The sequence below is a fragment of the Heteronotia binoei genome, chromosome 2 (genome assembly GCF_032191835.1).
Source record: "Heteronotia binoei isolate CCM8104 ecotype False Entrance Well chromosome 2, APGP_CSIRO_Hbin_v1, whole genome shotgun sequence".
Classification (NCBI taxonomy): domain Eukaryota; kingdom Metazoa; phylum Chordata; class Lepidosauria; order Squamata; family Gekkonidae; genus Heteronotia; species Heteronotia binoei.
In genome coordinates this window covers 187,001,300-187,022,129 of record NC_083224.1, presented here as the reverse complement: position 1 = coordinate 187,022,129, position 20,830 = coordinate 187,001,300, and the positions used below count along the sequence as shown (strand labels likewise).

The 20,830-nt window shown below is 46.8% G+C and overlaps 1 protein-coding gene across 1 annotated transcript; it reads right to left on the bottom strand.

Moving 5' to 3' along the window:
- Positions 1-1,880: 1,880 nt before the first annotated feature.
- On the bottom strand, positions 1,881-20,489 carry TNFAIP8L1 (TNF alpha induced protein 8 like 1). The gene is made up of 2 exons (XM_060233401.1): positions 20,173-20,489; positions 1,881-2,765 (listed from the first exon to the last, which is right to left on the bottom strand). The coding sequence occupies exon 2, from the start codon at positions 2,758-2,760 to the stop codon at positions 2,200-2,202; it is 561 nt and encodes a 186-aa protein (XP_060089384.1). The 5' UTR covers positions 2,761-2,765; positions 20,173-20,489; the 3' UTR covers positions 1,881-2,199.
- Positions 20,490-20,830: the final 341 nt, after the last annotated feature.

The window sequence follows — 20,830 nt, the reverse complement described above, 5'->3', positions numbered from 1 at the left end:
CTAGAGGGGCCTGCAGGAGTTTGCTAAGATTATGGAAAATATTGAGACAGGGAGTGAAGAAATTGCTTTTCTCCCATTTTAAAAAAAAATTCTATGATCTGCAGAATCCCGATTTTTTTCTTGGACTGTTTAACTTTTCAGGATGCTGGTGGAGTGTGGAGCAAGGAAATCAATGCTTCTCCTTTTGTACTTGACAAAAAAATATTTCTCTTAACACAGAATAATAAGAATAAAAAAGAGACCAGCAAAGTATTTTGCCATGCTAGTTTTCTGCATGTAGGATTGTTGCTGCTGTTATTCAAAGGGCAAAGCAACCCCGTCATCTGAAGTGGTACAATCTAGGAGGAAACTAGACCCAAGATTCCTCTGACCACAGAAACTGACTTCTAATGTTCTGAGAGAAGAATAACTCAGGTGGAATTCTAGCAGGAGCTCCTATGCATATTAGGCCACACCACTCTGATGTAGCCAATCCTCCAAGAGCTTACAAAAAAGAGCCTTGTAAGCTCTTGGAGGATTGGCTACATCAAGGGTGTGTGGCTTAATATGCAAAGGAGCTTCTGCTAGAATTCCACCCCTGACTCAGGGCTTTTTTTGTAGCAGGAAATCCTTTGCATATTAGGCCCTGTAAACTCCAGGAGGATTGGCTACATCAGGTGGGTGTGGCCTAATATGCAAAGGAGTTCCTGTTACAAAAAAGCCCTGATTTACACGGCTGAGTTTGTACAGACTTGATTCTGCAAGGATTGCTGACAGATATGACCCCAGGGTAACCCAAAGGCATTGATTCTCACAGCAGGCTCAAGGCAGACAAAAGGATATGTATCACACACATCGGCTATGGAACTCACCATCACAAGATGCCAGTGGCATCGATAGCTTTTTAACAAAAGGATCAGAAACATTGGCAGGTGCAAGTTTAGTGACGGAGACAAGTTTCTGTAATCTAGGTATGGAACCTCCATGTCCAGGAGCAGTCTATGCCAAGAGCTGCAGATAAGAAAAAGAGGATGGTCATGATATCCATCCAGGACTTGTTCTAAGTTAGGCTGGACCTGGTCTAAAACAGAATGTAAGGTTTAAAGCACAGTTCTCATTAGACCTTTTAAATCACACTGATTCTGTGACTGTGGCTGGATGGGCTTGAACCTCCTGGTGTTCTGACCATCTGTCTACATTAAACAACTTCAAAGAGAAGTCTATCCACAGCCGCAGTTTGAGTTTCCTAAATAAAACCTCCATGTGGTGGGGCAGTCTATCTCTGAATATGAAACTAAGCACTTAGTAGGGGTGGAATTCTAGCAGGAGCTCCTTTGTATATTAGGCCACACACCCCTGATGTAGCCAATTCTCCAAGAGCTTACAAGTCTCTTTTTTAAAGGCTCTGAGGATTGGCTATATTAGGAGGTGTGGCCTAATATGCAAAGGAGCTCCCGCTAGAATTCCACCCCTGCACGCAAGAGATAACCACAGCCTTTGTGCCATGCTTACCAGATGTATTTGGATGAGTGCTATCGGAAACAGGAACTTGGAATAGATGGTCCCATCCAACTGGACTCCACTCGTGGAAAAGAAACCTGTAAATGGCTATAACAGCTAAATGGAGCTTCCACATTGAGAGACAGTCTACCTGTCACATTCCACATGCCGGGAACAAGCCACAAAGGAATGCTGTTGCTAGGGGCATCTGGCTGGCTGCTGCTGAAGACACAGGCTCATACTGTACCACTCCCCCCAGCCCAATCTGGAGCCTTTGTCCAATAAAAGACTCTCTTCAGCTTCCACCACTGAAAGGAGGCCCCTTTGCCAAAAAGGAAGGCTTCAGACTGTGCGGAGTGGTAAGATACAGGCCAGCATGTCAGATTACGTGCACCTTCATTGCAAATAAAGGTGACTTTTATTTAAGGCCCAAGATTAGCAAATCCACAGATGCTCCTGTTTCCCTTCCCTTGGTTCCATCTGATGGAGAGGCAAGCTGTTTGCAGAACGAATTTAATTTGAGGGGAGGGAAAAAGAAGAGATTCCAGCTGCCACCATTGGAGCAAGGAGTCCTGAAATGCTACAAAGAAAGATGAGATTTTAGCACCGGATAAAGACAGAGGCGGACAAAGTGGATGCCGTCAAAGTCAACGGTCTCTTGATGTTCCTTCGGCTCGTGCCCGAAACAGAGTCTGCCAAAGCCGGTGTGACTTTTGATGCTCATATTTTGTCCTCATCAAGCATCTGGTTGAGCCCTTCGCAGATCCTCTGCAGGTGTGTGCGGTACGGCTCGGAAGGTCCATAGAGTGCCGAGAGGAACTCGTAGTCCGCAAAGTGGTTGAAGACGTGGTTGATGCGGCTGTGGGACTTGGCGGTGAGGTGGGTGTTGACTGCCTGATGCAGGAGGTCCCGGCACTCGTTGAGCATGCTGGACATGACCCGGCAGTCAAAGGTGAAGTCAATTTGGTAGAAGCTGACAGCAGTCATGGCCAGGGTGTGGACCTTCTTGCGGAAACGGTCCATCAGCAGCAGCTCATCCGCACCGAACTGTCCGTTGCGGTAGAGGATGCCCAACTTCATGACGATCTTGATCAAATTTTTGATGATCTTCTGGGCTTCCTTGCGGTTACGGGTGAATTCCTTGGTTACCCGGTACAGCTCATCCAGAATCTCGCTGCTGGTGTCATCAATGAAAATGCTTGCCATGTTCTTGGACGCCATCTTGCTCAGGAGCTTTTTCTGCGCTTGGAGAGCCAGATTCTTTGTGCTGAAGGTGTCCATCTTTTCTGGAAACAGGAACAAATACAGATTATTGGTGGAAAGTGTTGTCGAGTCGCAGCTGACTTACGGTGACTCTGTAAGGCAGGGTGTCAAGGGCCAAATCATGCCCCCAAGAGGGCTCCTATCAGGCCTGTGAGCAACTCAATGTCATCTGCTTCCTTCTCTCTCTCTTGCTTCCTTCTGCATCACAGCTTACTTTGCCAGGCTCACTCAATTGCACAGGAGCTGCAGAGCAAAGCCTCTATTTTCTTCATTGGCTGACTAGCGCACGAAGCAATTTATGTGCAACAACTTGCAAAGCCCAGCCATTTCATATTTTCCCCTGAGTCTCAGGCTCAAAGCACTGACCACGAACAACGCCTGAACAGCATACTCAATACTGCTACAGCACAGACATTGTATCCAGATTTTTATGCAATAATTCAGTAATTCAGAGCAAGAGGTGTGTGTTATCAGAAACTGTTAAATAAACAAAATATTGCCAAGAGTGCTTATCTTTTATCCATATTTTATTTTAAGTTTTTTCAAAAAAAAAAGTGTAATTGTGTTTGAATCCTTTATAAATTTTATATCTTCACTGCCTAGCATTAAATTTTACAACAGGCATGGCCTGGCCCGACAAGGGCTCATTTATGTCGGATTTGGCCCTCATAACAAATGAGTTTGTCACCCCGCTGTAGGGTTTTCAAGTCAAGAGATGTTCAGAGACAAAAGCACATTGTGGGGGAAAACAAACAGGACCGGAAGTTTCCATAGTCCAATTAATATTTGGCAAATCCAGATTACTGTTTCTTTGATTGTTTATTGCACACGGAGTTATTGCGCTGGTTGCTCCCACAAAACTGGCATTCAGGCAGGCCTGAGGATTTAGCATCCTTTGCGCCACAATTTCCCCCACAAACTTTATTCCCGCTCAAAGCCAGTCCTCGTTGTTGTTCCCCTTGCTTTTGAAGCTAAATTCCTCAGCTTTGATAGATGCTGACAGTACTTTGCCCTAAGATCCTGCCAACCTTGTCCCAAAAGCCAAATTCAGGAAAAACATGAACAAATTAAGGTCCCGTAAGCAGAAAGGATTGCCCCCCAAATCAAATATTCAAGAAGAAAAATGTGTAACTGGGTGCCTTGCGGTGAAGAATGGGGAGTGGGAGCAGAAGGTGCTGGCAAACCTGAGGTGGCAGGGAGTTGCCAACTTGAGGAACTGAGGCCTGTACAGCATATGGCCTAGAAATGGAATAGCTAGGGGGAGATTCCAGGGAACCACAAATTAAGTGCATTTTTAATGGCGCACGCCAAAGGAGAAAGCCCAAGCGGAGCGGGATTGTTCTATCCGCTGGTATTTACGGCCCCCTGGAAAACACAAAGGTTTCTATGAGTTGCCTTTTATGTGAAAACATTGATTTTTAACATCCGGAGTTTCTGAGCCGAATCCCCTACGGTTTCCTAATAAAACAAAATTGTAAAATTACTGGCGCCCGCTTAACGGGGCCTGTCTTATTCTCGGCTTGGACAGGTATATGGCAAAGAAGGCCAGCTACCGGAGGGTCTGTCTGGGAAGGAAACGGTTCAGGAAAGACCCGGTGATTTACTCCCCTCCCTCAATAAAGTGTTGTTTTGTCCCTCCGGGGTGGATTCCTGAGGTACAGTCTGCACAAAGTGTGGCTAGTTCCCCACTCTGTGTTTTGATCAGATGTGAAGGGAAGGTTCCCCTCAGTTCCTAGCTGTGTGGCAGGTTTCCAAATCTCCACATAGTGGCTGGAGATCTCCTAGAATTTACTACTGCCCCAAACCCCGCCCTCCCTAGGCTCCACCCCCCAAATATCAGACCTGGCGACTCTAGGTTGCCTGGTTAAAGAGATCAGTTCTGCTGGAGAAAACGGCTGCTTTGGAAGATGTGCTCTGTGACATCATATTGCACTGAGAGCTCTCACCTATCTAAGTTCCGCTCCCTAAATCTCCAGGGATTTCCCAATCCAGGGCCAGGGACAGTCCTTCCACTAGGCAAATTAGGCGTTTGCCTAGGGTGCTGGCCTTTGGCACCCCCACATGACTCACAGAGGCCTTCCCCACTCTCATGCCACCTTCCCTGTTCTCGCACTGGCTTCCCCACTCTCACGCCAGCTTTCTCGTTCTCCTACCGCCTTCCCTGCTCTCTCACTGTCTTTCCCGCCTCCATCTCTCCTCCCTTGCTGCGTGGGCGATGAGACACAGCACCATGGGGCAACTCTGCGGAGGGGGGCAGTGCCATGGGGGAGGGTAGCAGGCCTGCCTAAAGTATCACGCGCCCTAAGGCTGTCCCTGCCCAGCCCAGCCCAGGGCTGATAACCCTAGGTGAAGCTGTATTTCCAGTAGCTGTCTTCATTGACAATGGCAGTAGGAGTCTCAGCAAATGTCTGTCCCAGCACCTGGTACCTGAAACACATTAACTGGAGCTGCTGGGGATTGAACTCAGGATGTTCAGGAGCCCGAGATTTGCCAACTCTGAGTTGAGAAATCCCTGGAGATCAGGGGGTGGGTAGACTCTGGGGACAGTGGGGTTTAGGGAGGAGAGGTCCCTTAGCTGGGTGTAATGCCAGAGAGCCCACTCTCCAAAGCAGCCATTTTTCTCCAGGGCTTGATGATCTGTCATCCGGAGATCAGTTGTCGCTCCATGGGCTGCAATCACACACACAAAATAATGTGGTTTCAATCCACTTTCCAACAGTCAAATCCATTTGGAAAGAGCACGGGAAGTGGATTGAAACTGCATTATTTCATGTGTACGATAGCAGCCCGATGAATCCAGAAAACGTTAATTAAACATAGTATCACAAAGCGATCAAAAATTCATAATGAACTATTTAAATATATGGTGACAGCGGCAAGAGTGGTACTTGCATCAAAACGGAAAGCTGAAACTTGCCCTGAATTGATTGATTGGAAAAATAAGCTAGCTGATGATATGACCATGGCAAAGCTAACATACTACCGGCACAATAGATCAGAATCTGAATTTCGAAGAAAAATTGAATATATTTTTTCATATATTGACCAGAATTAGGTTGCAAATTTTTAAAGACTAAAATAAGAATAAAATGATAAAGTCCAAAAGGATTAAGAGACAGAATCGAGTAGCATATATTAAAAATGTTCATGCTTATAATGACCTAACATCAGAAACACCAGAATTTTCAAGAATGTTAGGAATGTAAATGTATTTAGATATAGTTTAGACCAAAATCAAAAGTACATAAGTAACTTGCACTTAACAATGTAAGATCTGTTCAGCAATTTTATAGACAGAAAAACATTCTCATTTACAATTCATTAGATAACACTTATGGCTTCTCTCACTTACTGATTTTTATGTTTTTGTTGGCCAAATTAGGGGAGGCATGGTGGCTCAGTGGTAGAGCATTTGCTTGGTAAGCAGAAGGTCCCAGGTTCAATCCCCGGCATCTCCAACTAAAAAGGATCCAGGCAAATAGGTGTGAAAAACCTCAGCTTGAGACCCTGGAGAGCCGCTGCCAGTCTGAGTAGACAATACTGACTTTGATGGACCGAGGGTCTGATTCAGAATAAGGCAGCTTCATATGTTCATATCATTGTTTATGTATAAATGAGCCATTGTGGTATTTCTGCCTTATTTTACCTTTTTCTCTGTTGGTTTATATAAAATAAAATATATTAACTGGGGGAAAAAAAGAAACTTGCATTATTTAGCATGTGTGATCGCAGCCCTGGAGGCTGGCAACCCGACCGGGGCTCATATCATGAGCCCAGGAACCAAGCCATGACCACCTCATTGGTCAGTGGGCTGCTCAGAATGTTGTCAAGCACTATTTGAAATCTGGATTGCTAAATTTTGGAGCCAGACGCTGGCTTCCTCCTTTGTCAGATAATTCCAGTCAAACCGTTCTCAGTGTGCCTTTGTGTCCAAAAAACCGTCTCTCCCTCTTCAGAAGTTAGCTGGTGTCTGTTGGAGAGCTCTGCGCATCGCCTCTCCTGCCTCCCCGCCCTCTCAATTATTTATTACTTTTTAACAGAAAATCTGTTTTCCTGACAAACAGATTGCCCGACCCACATCTCTTCCGCTGGGCTGAAGACTGCACAAACAACAAAGCAGCCAGCTTCTTTCTGGTGCGGCTCACGGTTCCAGCTGTGTTCTATCCTTTTTTAAAATTGTTGTTTTTTTTAACAGGGAAGGGGGAGAAATGCAGCTTTGCAATCATATGCACATCAAGGCGATTACAGGGAAACGGAGGAAATGTAAGACTTAGTAGCGATGCCCGGACGGATAAAAGGACTCGCGTTGTTTTTTAATCTCCCTTGGACTGAGGTTTGGTGCTCCTCTGATAGCAGAATAACTGCAACCCGGGGGGCACTACAGTAGCATCGCACTCTTTTGCAATATGGACCAGTTTTAGCTGGGTTATCTCCCTGCCTGAAGGGTCCTGGCTTTCCGTCTTTGCATCTACAGGCTGGATTGGGGTGGCTTTGATAAGGCTGAGAATTCGAACGCCCAGAGGGGACATGGAGGTGAAGGTGAAACTGAAGGTGGACGGGGTTAAGTACTAAAAGGAGACATGGGGGGGCGGCTCCATGCCAGCACAAAGCCATATTCTTGAGGCTTTGAGGACTGTTCCCTTCAAATGTTGGAGCCTACCAAGTATTCAGTAGACCTCCAAAGGAATACCAGCAGTCAGGAAGACAAGGACAGGCTTTATTCAGCCACCTCCCTGAATATCCATCAGGCCTCCAGTCACTAGAGGTTGCCATGACTTCCAGGTGTGTGAGCACACATACATAATAATACAAAAATACCACCCAGTTTGGGTGCCCATCCGTACAGTACTTTGTAAGTGGGAACACTGATATTTACAGATGTCGTGCTACTGCAATACTGATTGGGAGATACTAAGTCTGTAATACAGTCAGTAGCAAAATATTGTTTTTTTAGCCATAAATATGCAGAAGTTTTTAACAAAGTAGAGAGGGTTAATGATGCCACTGGTGGAACTTGAATATGAGAATGCTTTCATGTAGTGAGAAACTGTGGTCTGTGGCTATGAGATTTTGTATATTGTTATTGCTGATCAACTGACCATAATAAAATTGGAGAATTGGAACTCTGCACACGCCCAGAGGCTGTTTTGATTGCCAACTCCCAGATTTCAGTGGGAATTAGTTTTTATTTCCTCGCTAGGTCACCCTGGCCTGCTCAGAATTCTCTAGCTCTCCCTTTTCTAATTTTTGATGCCAAACTTCCTCGTGATATTTCTGCATCTGAGCACCACCTGTTTGAACAGCAACGTATTAGCAGTATACATTTATTTATTTTTCGGTCCATAGGACGCACTGGACCATAAGACGCAGGTGCCTGGCTGGGAGACAAGCGGCGACTCCCTCCGCCCCCACCGCAAACCCAGCACTTCGCAGGGAGCGATCTCGCCGCTTGTCTCCCAGCCAGGCACGCAGGCGCGGGGGGGAAGCACGCCTGGCTGGGAGACAAGCGGCGAGATCACTCCCTGCGAAGTGCTGGGTTGGCGATGGGGGCAGAGGGAGCGATCTCGCCGCTTGTCTCCCGGGGGCTGCAGGCCCCTCCCCCCCTCATCTTTTAGTATTCGGACCATAAGACGCACGCACTTTCCCCCCCACTTTTTTGGGGGGGGAAAGTGCGTCTTATGGTCCGAAAAATATGGTACTTTATCTGTACCCCACTTTTCTCCCCAAATGCCCCCCATAGTTTACATTGTTCTCCTCTTCTCCATTTTATCCTCCCAACAACCCTGTGAGATAGGTTAGGTTGAAAAGTGTGTGACTAGCCCAAGGTCACCCAGAAAGCTTCCATGGCAGAAGATTTGAACCTGGGTCTTGCAGGTCCTGGTCCAACCCTCTAATCACTATACCAAGCTAGCTCTATTATCTCTATATATGACATATGTTGTCAGGGCCATACCCCCCTGATGTAGCCAGGGCCATATTAGGCCATACCCCCCTGATGTAGCCAGTCCTCCAAGAATTTACGGGGCTCTTATTACAGGGCCTACTGTAAGCTACATTGGGGTGTGTGATCTAATATGCAAAGAAGTTCCTGCTACAAAAAAGCCCTGTACTGAATACTGGGGATATCAAACAAACAAATCTAGAAGCCATACAATAAAACACAGAGAACCGAAACCATTAACAAAGCATGAAGAAAGGTCAAAAGGAACTAAACAGTGAACATGTGATCATCCCTATTTAGGGGTCTTCAGTCTAGTATACCAACATGGTTAACTGGCTGGAGTGTTAGACTAGGACAGAGGTACCTGCCGACACCTTTCCTGGTGGCCACCAAGTGATTTTTAAAGGGGTGGGGCAAGTGAGGCTTTTGCCGAGCAAGGCTTCTGATTGGCCACTGGAGATTTGATCGACTGCAGATTTCTAAAAATGTTGCTTTGGCAGCAGCTGCTGCCACAGGACAAAGATCTTCATACTGTGACTGAAGTTGAACTGTGGCAGAAGTCATCTTGTGGCTGGCTCCGCCTCCTGCAACAGCCATTTTGTGGCTGTGCCCACCATGCTGTGTCAGAATTCCAAAGGTGCCTGCAAGCTCCAAAAGGTTGGGGACCCCTGTACTAGATCCGGGGGCGGGGCGGGGCGGGAGTTGGACTGCTTTTCTTTTTTTAATGAAACATGCAAACAATACCAGATCATGGGTGGCTAAACTTGCTTAATGTAAGAGCCATGTAAAATAAACACCAGATGTTTGAGCACCACAAGACATGAACATCAAATGTTTGAAAGCTGCAAGACAGGAAGGAAGGAAAATGGGGGATGGAGAAGTGGAAAGAAAGCAACTTTAAATGCATTCTCCAAGCTGCCAGCTGGCTTGGCTTGGAGAAGTGATTTAAAAAGACAAATGCCAAGCTGACCAATGGTGCAGTTGGGCCTTCAAGAGCAACATAATATGCGTAAAAGAGCCACATGTGGCTCCCGAGCTGCAGTTTGGTCACCCCTATACCAAATGATCCAAATGATGAATAGTTAAAAGCAAAACAGTAGATCTGACCTCATTTAAAGTTTTGTGGCCCCGTTAGCTGACAAATTTATTTATTTTTTTTTTTTATTTATCTGGGATTTATATCCCGCCCTTCCCATCGAGTGGCTCAGGGCGGCTTACAACATATATAAAACTAACATAAAAGTATAAAATTACACTTTAAATTAACAATTCACAATATATAATTAAAATAAAACATTTGTTATAACTATACATAATTAAAACAGCCAGCAGTCGTAAAGCTACACTCCATTCAGCTTCAGGTAAAAATTCAGTATACAATATACAGCATTCGGTAGTCGGTATACAGGGCCGTTAGTTGTGGGCCAGCCGGAAGAGGACTGTCTTACAGGCCCTGCGGAATTGGGTGAGATCCCGCAGGGCCCTTACCTCCTCCGGCAGCTGGTTCCACCAAAATGGAGCCATTACAGAGAAGGCCCGGTCTCTTGTGATCTTCAAGCGGGCCTCCTTTGGCCCGGGGACAACCAAAAGATTTTGAGATCCCGATCTCAGTGCTCTCTGGGGAACATGCGGGGAGAGACGGTCCCTCAGGTAGGCAGGTCCTAGACCATATAGGGCTTTAAAGGTAATAACCAGCACCTTGTATCGAACTCGGTAGGATATTGGCAGCCAGTGCAGCGCCCGAAGTCCCGGCTGAATGTGCTCCCACCTTGGGAGCCCACCTTGGGAGCCCCAAATGAGAAATGTGTAACTTGTATAGTGAAACCTGTCATTTCTAAAGTTTTAATTTTTAAAAAAGACTCCAATCTGGGAGACCAGGATGCCATCTGGGTGACCTTGGACCTGTCACTCCCTCAGCCTGGCCTGCCTCCCAGTAGGGTTGCCAGCTTCCAGGTAGGGCCTGGAGATCTCCCACTTTTACAGCTGATCTCTAGCTGGCAGAGATAGCTCCCCTAGAGAAAACGGTAAATACAACTGGAGCTAGTGTGAAGATAACCACCGGAAGCAATAAAACTTTCACGCAAAATGTGTAAATATGAGTTTTTAGTGAAGTAAAACAAAAACAAAACTAAGGAACACTGAACATTCTTGAAATTTTTCCCACAAAAGTCTCTCAACAGTCACAAAGAATGATAGCCTCTTCAAATAGGACGTAACAAAGACGTGGGTAAACTCTTTAATTTCTTAGTGTTTCACTCATGATACCGGCTCTACTGGTAGCAGCAAATTAGAGCACGCATGGATCCATGTTGCAAAGAGTAGAGCTGCGGCTCCGTTTAACATCTGGAGAAAGAGGCTGAGGAAGAACTATTCCAATCCAATCACACCTTTATTGGCATAACGAAAAGAGATATACAGAGACTTGTCAACTAAACCACAATCAGATATGTCTGTTCAAAGCATAAAAGGCTAAACTAAGATTAAGATCACAATAAAACCTGCTTGGAGTAATTTTTAACAATTTCAGCCAAGAAACAGCAACAGCTTTTGTGATATTATGTTGTCATTTAATAGGAAACGGCAATCAATTCTATTTTCTTGAACGTAGGACGGCAAGGAAAGACTATCTACCAGAACCTTCTGGAGATTAGTATACAGTTGGCAGTTCAATAAAATATGCTGGATGGAATCCGGTGAGCTTGACCCGCATAGACAATGTCTCTCGCCTAACCCCTTTAGTGGAACTCTAACTCTAACCCCTTTAGCGGAAGAACTATTGAAACCGTGAGGAGTCCTTTTAAAAGCAGTTCCTTATTCTCTCTGTACCATCACGAGTGGAACACGAAGAAATTAAAGACTTCACCCACGTCTTCATTAAGTCTTATTTGGACTTAATGAGGCTTTCATTCTTTACGACTGTTGAGAGACTTTGTGGGAAAAATTTCAAGAATGTTCAGTGTTCCTTAGTTTTGTTTTGTTTTACTTCACTCAAAATGCATATTTATACGCTTTGCATGAAAGTTTTATTGCTTCCGGTGGTTATCTTATATTGCTCCCCTAGAGAAAATGGCTGCTTTGAAGGGCGGATTCTATGGCATTGTACCCTGCTGCGGCCCCTCCCCTCCCAAAGCACCGCCCTTTCCCGGATCCATCCCCAAAGTCTCCAGGTATTTTCCAACACAGACCAGGCAACCCTACATCCCAGCGTTGTTGTGAGGATCAAACAGGGAAAGCAGAACTATGAGCTCCTTAGACAAAGGGTTGATAAATGTGTACTAGATTGATCCTGTGGTGGGGGCGGGATCAGGATGAGGAAGCTACTTGGTGCTCTAAGAGAAGGGCCATGGCTGAGTGGTAAAGCATCTGCTTGGCATGCAGAAGGTCACAGGTTCAATCCTTGGAATCTCCAGTGAAATACGACTGGTAGGAAGTGGTGTGAAGGACCTCTACATAAGACTCTGGAGAGCTGCAGCCAATCTGAGTAGATGAGATCAAGCTTATAACTTCCCGTCTTCGTGTGTTTTAGGGCACCACAGAGGTCATCTTGATCTCCCCACCCATGTTCCGCAGCTAAATCCTAGCACTGAAAATAACTGCTGCGGTTTCAGAACATAAGAGAAGCCACGCTGGATCAGGCCAGTGGCCCATCTAGTCCAACAGTCTGTCACGCCGTGGCCAAAAATACCAGGTGCCATCAGGTCAACCAGTGGGGCTAGGACACTAGAAGGCTCCCCACCCCAAGCATCAAGAATACAAAGCATCACATGTCCCAGACAGAGAGTTCCATCTATACCTTGTGGCTAATAGCCACTGATGGACCTCTGCTCAGATGTTTATCCAATCCCCTCTTGAAGCCATAAGAACATAAGAACATAAGAGAAGCCATGTTAGATCAGGCCAATGGCCCATCCAGTCCAACATTCTGTGTCACACAGCGGCCAAATATATATATATATATATATATATATATATATATATATATATATATATATATATACACACACACACACACTGTGGCTAATAGCCACTGATGGACCTCTGCTCCATATTTTTATCTAACCCCTTCTTGAAGGTGGCTATGCTTGTGGACGCCACCACCTCCTGTGGCAGTGAATTCCACATGGTAATCACCCTTTGGGTGAAAAAGTACTTCCTTTTATCCGTTTTAACCTGTCTGCTCAGCAATTTCATCGAATGCCCACGAGTTCTTGTATTGTGAGAAAGGGAGAAAAGTACTTCTTTCTCTACTTTCTCCATCCCATGCATTATCTTGTAAACTTCTATCATGTCACCCCTCAGTCGACGTTTCTCCAAGCTAAAGAGCCCTAAGCGTTTCAACCTTTCTTCATAGGGAAGGTGTTCCAGCCCTTTAATCATTTTAGTTGCCCTTTTCTGAACTTTCTCCAATGCTATAATATCCTTTTTGAGGTGCGGCGACCAGAACTGCACACAGTACTCCAAATGAGACCGCACCATCGATTTATACAGAGGCATTATGATACTGGCTGATTTGTTTTCAATTCCCTTCCTAATAATTCCCAGCATGGCGTTGGCCTTTTTTATTGCAAACGCACACTGTCTTGACATTTTCAGTGAATTATCTACCATGACCCCAAGATCTCTCTCTTGGTCTGTCTCTGCCAGTTCACACCCCATCAACTTGTATTTGTAGCTGGGATTCTTGGCTTGTAGCCGCCACCACCTCCTGTGGCAGTGAATTCCATGCATTTGGGTGAAGAAGTTCTTCCTTTTATCTGTTCTAACCCAGCTGCTCAGCAATTTCATTGAGTGCCCATGAGTTCTTGTACTGTGAGAAAAGGAGAAAAGTGTTTCTTTCTCTACCTCTCTATACCATGCATAATTTTGTAAACCTGGATCATGTCACCCCTCAGTTGACATCTCTCCTGGATCAGATTACATTCTGGGAGGGGACAATATGAGGGAAAGAGGGGGAAGAGAACAACATGGGATAGTGGAATGGCTCTTCTCTGAGCACCCAATAGCCCGTCCTATCTGCACCATCTCCCTCTAACTCGAAAAGGTAGATTGTAATCTCCGAGGGGGAGACTCACCTTTAGGTGAGTATACGCTGGGTACTTTCACACAGTGACTGTTTGCAAGCTGATTCTTGCACAGTAAAAATCCAGTTGCAAACCATGATATTTAGTGTGTGCGAATGCACTCTGTTAAGCTGATATCCCCCTCTACCAACACACACACAAACGCTTTCTCCTTCCCTTCCAATTTCTTCTGAAGGCTGCTGGGCCCGTATATCTGCTTGTGATGATCTCGGGCTCAGTTACGGAGGCACCCGCCAACTTCTGTGGCTTGCAATCGTAAACCCCGCCGCGCAGACACAACTCTCTCGATGACAGGGATGAATTTTTCATGCAGCAACACAAAAAAGAGCTTGAATAATTTACTGGTCAAGACTGCCAAGGGGAGAAGGGACAGAAGGCAAAAGGAGGAGCTCCCAGAGAGAGACAGAAAGTGAGCAAAGACTGCCTATTTTGCCAAGGGGCTTATCTTGGGATCCTTCATCTTGCCAAGAGAGTTGTCACTTCCCAAGGTTTTAGATGAAAATCCACCGGTTCATGGGTTCAGATCCCCTGCTCAGTCCTGAAGCTTCCTGGGTGTCTTTGGGTCAATCCCCCTCTTTTCAACCTACTTTGCAGGGTTGTTGTGAGGGTGGGGAGACCATGCAAGTGCTTGAACTCCTTGGAAGAAGGGCAGGACAGAAATGTGACGGAGGAGGAATAAAAAGGAAATAAAGTTTGGGTGAGAGCCCGCCTCTGTGTCCAGTGAGTCCCACCTCTTATGTTACATGACACAGCCCAATGCTTCCGCTGACCTGTCATGTGTCACTAGGCCCCACCCCAGCCTTCGAAGTGCCACCCCTGGCTCTGCAGTCCCCTCCCCTTAGCTCTTCAGCTCCACCTTCTTATTGTTGGAACTCTCTGTCCGGGGCAATGATGCTCTGTATTCTTGGTGCTTGCGGGGGGGGGGGGGGGCACAGTGGGAGGGTTTATAGCCCCACTGGTGGACCTCCTGATGGCACTTGGGTTTGGCCACTGTGTGACACAGAGTGTTGGACTGGATGGGCCATTGGCCTAATCCAACATGGCTTCTCTTATGTTCTTATGTGACACAGAGTGTTGGACTGGATGGGCCACTGGCCTGATCCAGCATGGCTTCTCTTATGTTCTTATGTGACACAGAGTGTTGGACTGGATGGGCCATTGTCCTGATCCAACATGGCTTCTCTTATGTTCTTATGTGACACAGAGTGTTGGACTGGATGGGCCACTGGCCTGATCCAGCATGACTTCTCTTATGTGACACAGAGTGTTGGACTGGATGGGCCATTGGCCGAATCCAACATGGCTTCTCTTATGGTCTTAAGTCTGAAGTTCTGAGCCAATTGGGAGATCCGGCAATATTACCCCTTGTTCCCGGCTAACCAGGCAGCCATTTCCTTATTTGTTTCACCAAGCCCTTCTGTCTGGGGGTGCTCAACATGCCTATCGTGTAGTTACCCTTGAAGTCATTCACTCTGCCTAACCTACCTCACAGGATCGTTGCTAGGATAAAGTGGAGAAGGGAACACCAAGGCTCATCTAATCCAACCCCCTGCACAATGCAAGAAATTCACAGCTGCCCCCCGCATCCCACAGTGATCCCAGCTCCATGCTCTTATGTGTATGTTTCCTCCCTTTCTAATTTGAGCCTCCCAACAACCCTGCAACAGGATTGCCGACCTCCAGGTAGGGCCTGAAGCTCTCCTGGCATTACAACTGATCTCCAGGTGACGGATCAGTTCCCCAGGAGAAAATGGCTGCCTTGGAGGGTGGACTCTGACATTGTTCCCCTTCCCCAAACCCCTTCCTCCCCAGGCTCCACCCCCCAAATCTCCTGCTTTTCCCAACTGAAAGTTGGCAGCCCTACCCGTGAGGCACATTTAGATGGAGAAAGTGTTGCTGTCATCGAGGCAGTGTTGGGATTTGAACCCGTATCTTGATCTGTCGCTCTTACACCACCCTGGCTGAACTGCTATCAATAATAAATCCCCTTTCAGTCACCTCACCTAGAAGACTTTAGGGTTACCAGTTCTCCAGGCGTTGACCTGACATTTCAGTTTGAGTTTTAGTCTGCATCTTTGGGTCTCCGGTGATGGAAAGTGCCATCAGCATATGGCAACCCCCGCAGAGTTTTCAAGGCAAGACACCTTCAGAGGTGGTTTGCCATGGCCTGCCTCTGAGGGAGGAGCGGCAAACACACCTCTGAGGGAGGAGCAGCATATGGCCTGGGACCTGCCTACCTGAAGGACCGTCTCTCCCCACACGTTCCCCAGAGAGTACTGAGGTCGGGAACCCAAAACCTTCTCACTATCCCCGGGCCTAAAGAAGTCCGTCTTAAGTCAACTAGAGACAGGGCCTTTTCCACAATGGCCCCTACATGGTGGAACCAGCTGCCGGAGGAGGTGAGGGCCCTGCGGGACCTTATTCAGTTCCGCAGGGCCTGTAAGACAACCCTCTTCCGGCTAGCCTACACTTAACTGGGAAGCAAATGTAGCTTACTAGACTCCTGTTAATTATATTGTATAAGATTTGATGTTAAGGTTTTAAGGTTTTAAATGTTCTGACTTTTTAAACTGCTTATATATGTAAACATTAATTTAAATTCTGTTTTATCGTCTGTTGTGAGCCGCCCTGAGCCATCTTTGTGGGAATGGCGGGATACAAATCATAGAATAGATAAATAAATAAATAAACACCAGAAGACAGGGACAGAATTCAACAAGATCTGAATACCCTGGAAAAAGAGAAGGATGCGAACAAGATGCAATTTAACAAGGATAAGTGCCGAGTTCTACGTCTGGGTGACAAAACAACACGCATACCAGGTGGGGGATACACTACTGGGCACGGGTGGAGTGCAAGTTAAATATGAGCAGCCAGTGTGGTGCAGCGACAAAAAAGGCTAATGTGATCTCAGGGTGTATCAACAGAAGCATAACATTCAAATCGAAAGAGGTCCTAGTCCCACTGTACACTGCATTGGTCAGGCCGCGCCTGGAGCATTGTGTGCAGTTCAGCAAAAATAAGTAAATAAAAATAAAGAGGATGGTCAGGGGCCTGGAGACCATGCCCACGAGGAAGGCGGAGGGATTTGGGAATGTCCAGTCTGGAGAAGAGGAGGTTGACAGGCGACGCAATTGCTCTCTTGAAGTATTTGAAGGGTTGTCACTTAGAGGAGGGCAGGGAGCTGTTCCTGTAGGCAGCAGAGGAGAGAACTTGCAATAATGAGTCTAAATAAGGGTGGGAAGGTATCGGCTGGATATTAGGAAAAACCCCTTTACAGGAAGAGCTGTTCAGCAGTGGAATCAGCTATTGAGGGAGATGGGGAGCTCCCCCTCACCGGCAGTCTTTAAGCAGCAGCTGGACAAACACTTGTCAGGGATGCTCTAGGCCAGGGGTGGCCAAACTTGCTTAACGTAAGAGCAACGTAACAGAATAAATGTCAGATGTAGGGAGGGAGGGGAGAGGTGGAGGTAGAAAGAAAGCAACTTTAAGTTTAAATGCATTCTCCAAGCTGCCGGACAGTGGGAGTTTCGAGAGCCACACAACGTGTGTGAAAGAGCCACGTGTGGTTCCTGCGCTGCAGTTTGGCCATCCCTGCTCTAGGCTGATCCTGCATTGAGCAAGGGGTTGGACTTGAGGGCCTGTATGGCTCCTCCCAGCTCTGTGATTCTGTTGTTCTAAGGCCATCCCATTTGGCAACCAGATTTTGGGCTTTGTGGAAGCATCAAGATAATTGCTGTAGGAAACAGAATTCTGGGTTGGAAGGACCTTTGGTCTGATTCCATGAAATACGGTAGTTCTGACACTGCAAAGCCAGAGAAATAAAGTAGTAAATGACCCCAGGATTCCCCAAGGTTCACATCTTATTTTATTCCAAACTGGCAGGAGAACCACTCCATGTGACTGCAACCTGACACACAGGTATGGTGCCAAAGAGGTTGAGTCTTCTGGAAAACCTGGCCCGGCTCGCCAATCCAGGTCACAGTGGGAAGGAGGCGCCTCGCTCTTCAGGAGTCAGGCTCCAGAGTAGCATAAATATCACCGCTAATGAGCCAATTAGTTACACCAAGCTGGGGAAATATTAGGCACCATAACAGATTGGCCCATAAATCAAGACGGCGTAGTAGCATCCCATTGCAACCCCACTCAAGCGATGACGCTGCCTCGGCTTCGCAAGGACCTTCCCTTGGCCCGACGCTACGCAGTCCTGAAAAACACCTCCAGGGATCACCAAAATCAGATCCTAGAAGAATATGATGCCAGCTACATCCGATTCAGTGTGAATTTTCCCATGCCCTCAATTTATGTTGCATGGCAGTTCTTTTTGGCAGAGTGGTGGAAAGGCAAATGCCACAAGCCGGGCCACGCTGCGCTCAAATCCCTGGGGCCAAGCCCTCAATAATGCCACGGGGCTTGATCGAAAACGTGATGCTATAGAACAGGAGCTGCCAAACTTGATTAACATAAGAGCCACACAGAATAAATGTCAGATGTTTGAGAACCATAAGACATGAATGTCAGGTGTTTGAGGGAGGGAAGGAAGGAAAATAGCTGGGGAGGGAGGAAGAGGTGGAAAGAAAACAACTTTAAATGTATTTCCCAAGCTGCCAGTTGGCTTGGCTTGGAGAAGTGATTTAAAGAGACAAATGTCTTCTTCAATCTGACCAACGGGGCAGGGGGTCCTCAAGAGTCACACAATATGTGTGCGAGAGCCACATGTGGCTCCCAAGCTGCAGTTTGGCCACTGCTATAGAATGATGCCCCTGAACTTGCACAAAGTATTTTCCTGGCATTGCCAAGTAACTGCAACCAGACTTCACATGTAAATTTAAAAAATAACAGTAACTCAAGGCTATGAATTGCTACATTATCAGCCCTGAAATGAAATTGGCTCAATTCATTAGCAAGTCATTATATCTGTAACCGGAAGAGGAGAGAAATTGTTTTGGTTGCTAAGCAGTGATTCACCCTTTGTGCAATGTTTGCTTTACATATCTGGCAGACAAAAGAGAGAACTAAACCACAGATCTACCTGGTTTCCCTTCTGATTAATCGAGCTTCCAGGGTCAGGAATTTGAGAAATACACATGTTCTGATATGTGTGTACATTCTGGGGTTTCCGCCCTTCCCACTGTAGATGTATTCTTTTCTGTTTGTTTGTTTTGGTGGATCTTGTAAAGGGAGAAATGTAGAAGTCAGGCATGGGGCAGAACAGGAAGGAGAAATCTGGCCCCAGAGGCAAAAGTCCTTGCTTAGGAGAGGGAAAAACATATTTCTAATATGGCCTCTGGGAATGTGCAGAGTGTGTTTCCTCTCAGGTGTCATTTCGTAGAAAAAAGAGGTGCTGAAGCTCATTAGGACACCTCATTTTCATATGCCACACACCCCGACATCACCAGAAGGTGTACTGAAATTATATCAGCTCAGCATCTACCTTAAAATGCTTCTCGAATTAGAACTGTCATCATCAAACCTTACTCCCATCGTACTTTTTAAATTACTTTTTCCTCTGTGGCCACAGTGGCATGAGGAAGATTTCCATCTGTCTGCTTTATATATTTCGGTTATTTCCCCATTTTTTGTGGGGAAAATTATGAGAAAGTTTGTCGAATCTTAAGAGTCCAGCAAAATTCTCCCAGGGGGTTTGAACAATGGAGTCCAGAAGCAAGTATGTGGGGGAGGAGCGGTAAGAAAGAAAGAGCACAATAAAATTTAGAGGTTCTGGAGCTCTGCTCCTGTGAGCTCCTACCCCAAATGAGGCCTGCCCTTGACTAACCTCAACCAGTCTGATATTAGGCAGAAGGGCACGAAGCTCAGATGGAAATCCTCCGGGTTTACTGCCGTCATTTGCTTATGGAGAGGGGGGGGGGGGCGGGAGGATGCTGGTATCTGATTCAAATCTCTCCAGCATGCAGACCCCTCCCCGCTCTAAAGATGGAATAAGACTTTTTAGGCCCCATGGAACTGCTGTACAAGCAAACCCCCCCCCCCCACCCTGTTCACACCTTTCTGGATTCCTTAACAGAAGGCCGCTAACTTCTGAGCATGCACAAAGTGTTTTTGCCCTCTAGCGCAATTTAAACTTTCCAGTCCAGTGGAAACTTTAAAAACAAAACCAAAGCACGAACGGCGTGTGGCTGAGTCTGAGAAAGCGCTCCTTTTGGGATTTTGTTTTTGTTTTTTTGTGTAGGTTTTAAAAGAAAGCAGAGCGATAAGGAGGAGAAATTCGCCCGGAGATGCATTTTTCCTGCCTGACGCGCTCCGCTGCTGGCTCGTCGTCAAGGAAGGGGGGGGGGGGAGAGATAAAATCTGGCGGGCCCGGAAAATGCTGTCTGGTTTCCCCCCCTCGCTGAACCCCGGCACCTCTTTGCTTCGCATCCCGGGCCCCCTTCCGGCCACGCTCCTTACCTGATCTGGGGCATCCAGACGTGCCGACAACCGGACCTTCGGAACGGCAAAGGTTTCTGCAAAAACTCCCCTTTCCACTATCTCGGGAGAGAGAAATGCAAAACCTTTTTTTCCCCTCGGGCTTTTAAAATATAAGTCTTCTCTCTCGCTCGCTCTTTTTTTTAAAGCCCTGCGGGGTGGTTTCTGCGGCCGCTCTGTTTGCAGAAATCTCGTTGCCCGGCGCAAACCGCACTGGCTCTGGAGTCCAAGGTTGAAACCCGATGCTTTCTGGCCCAACGCACGCCTATCGGGGGGGAAAAAAAGTTTCAAATTCTGCCTAGACTTGAGGTGCGGGGGGGAGAAAAGAGGAGGGTGACAGGGAAACGGGCCAACGGCAGTGCAAGGCTACCTGTGAAGCAGCCAATGGGGAGAGAGGGGAGGGCCCTCCGTTGCGATCTGAACTGGAGGGGGAACCCAGAACGAAGACGCCAGGCGTTTGGGTAATAGTCAAGGTTTGTCTTTTGGAAGGGGTTTTGGCTTGCAAGGGAAGGCCTCGTTCCCTGCCCGGTTAGAGCACAGGGATGCCAAATCCAGGCCGGGAAATTCCTAGAAATTTGGGTGGGTGGAATTTGGGAAGAGATCTCAGCAGGGTTATAATGCCATACAGAGTCCCCCCTCC

What these genes read in the sequence shown, in the direction of transcription:
- TNFAIP8L1 (XM_060233401.1), bottom strand. Translation starts at nt 2,760, where the DNA reads ATGGACACCTTCAGCACAAAGAATCTGGCTCTCCAAGCGCAGAAAAAG.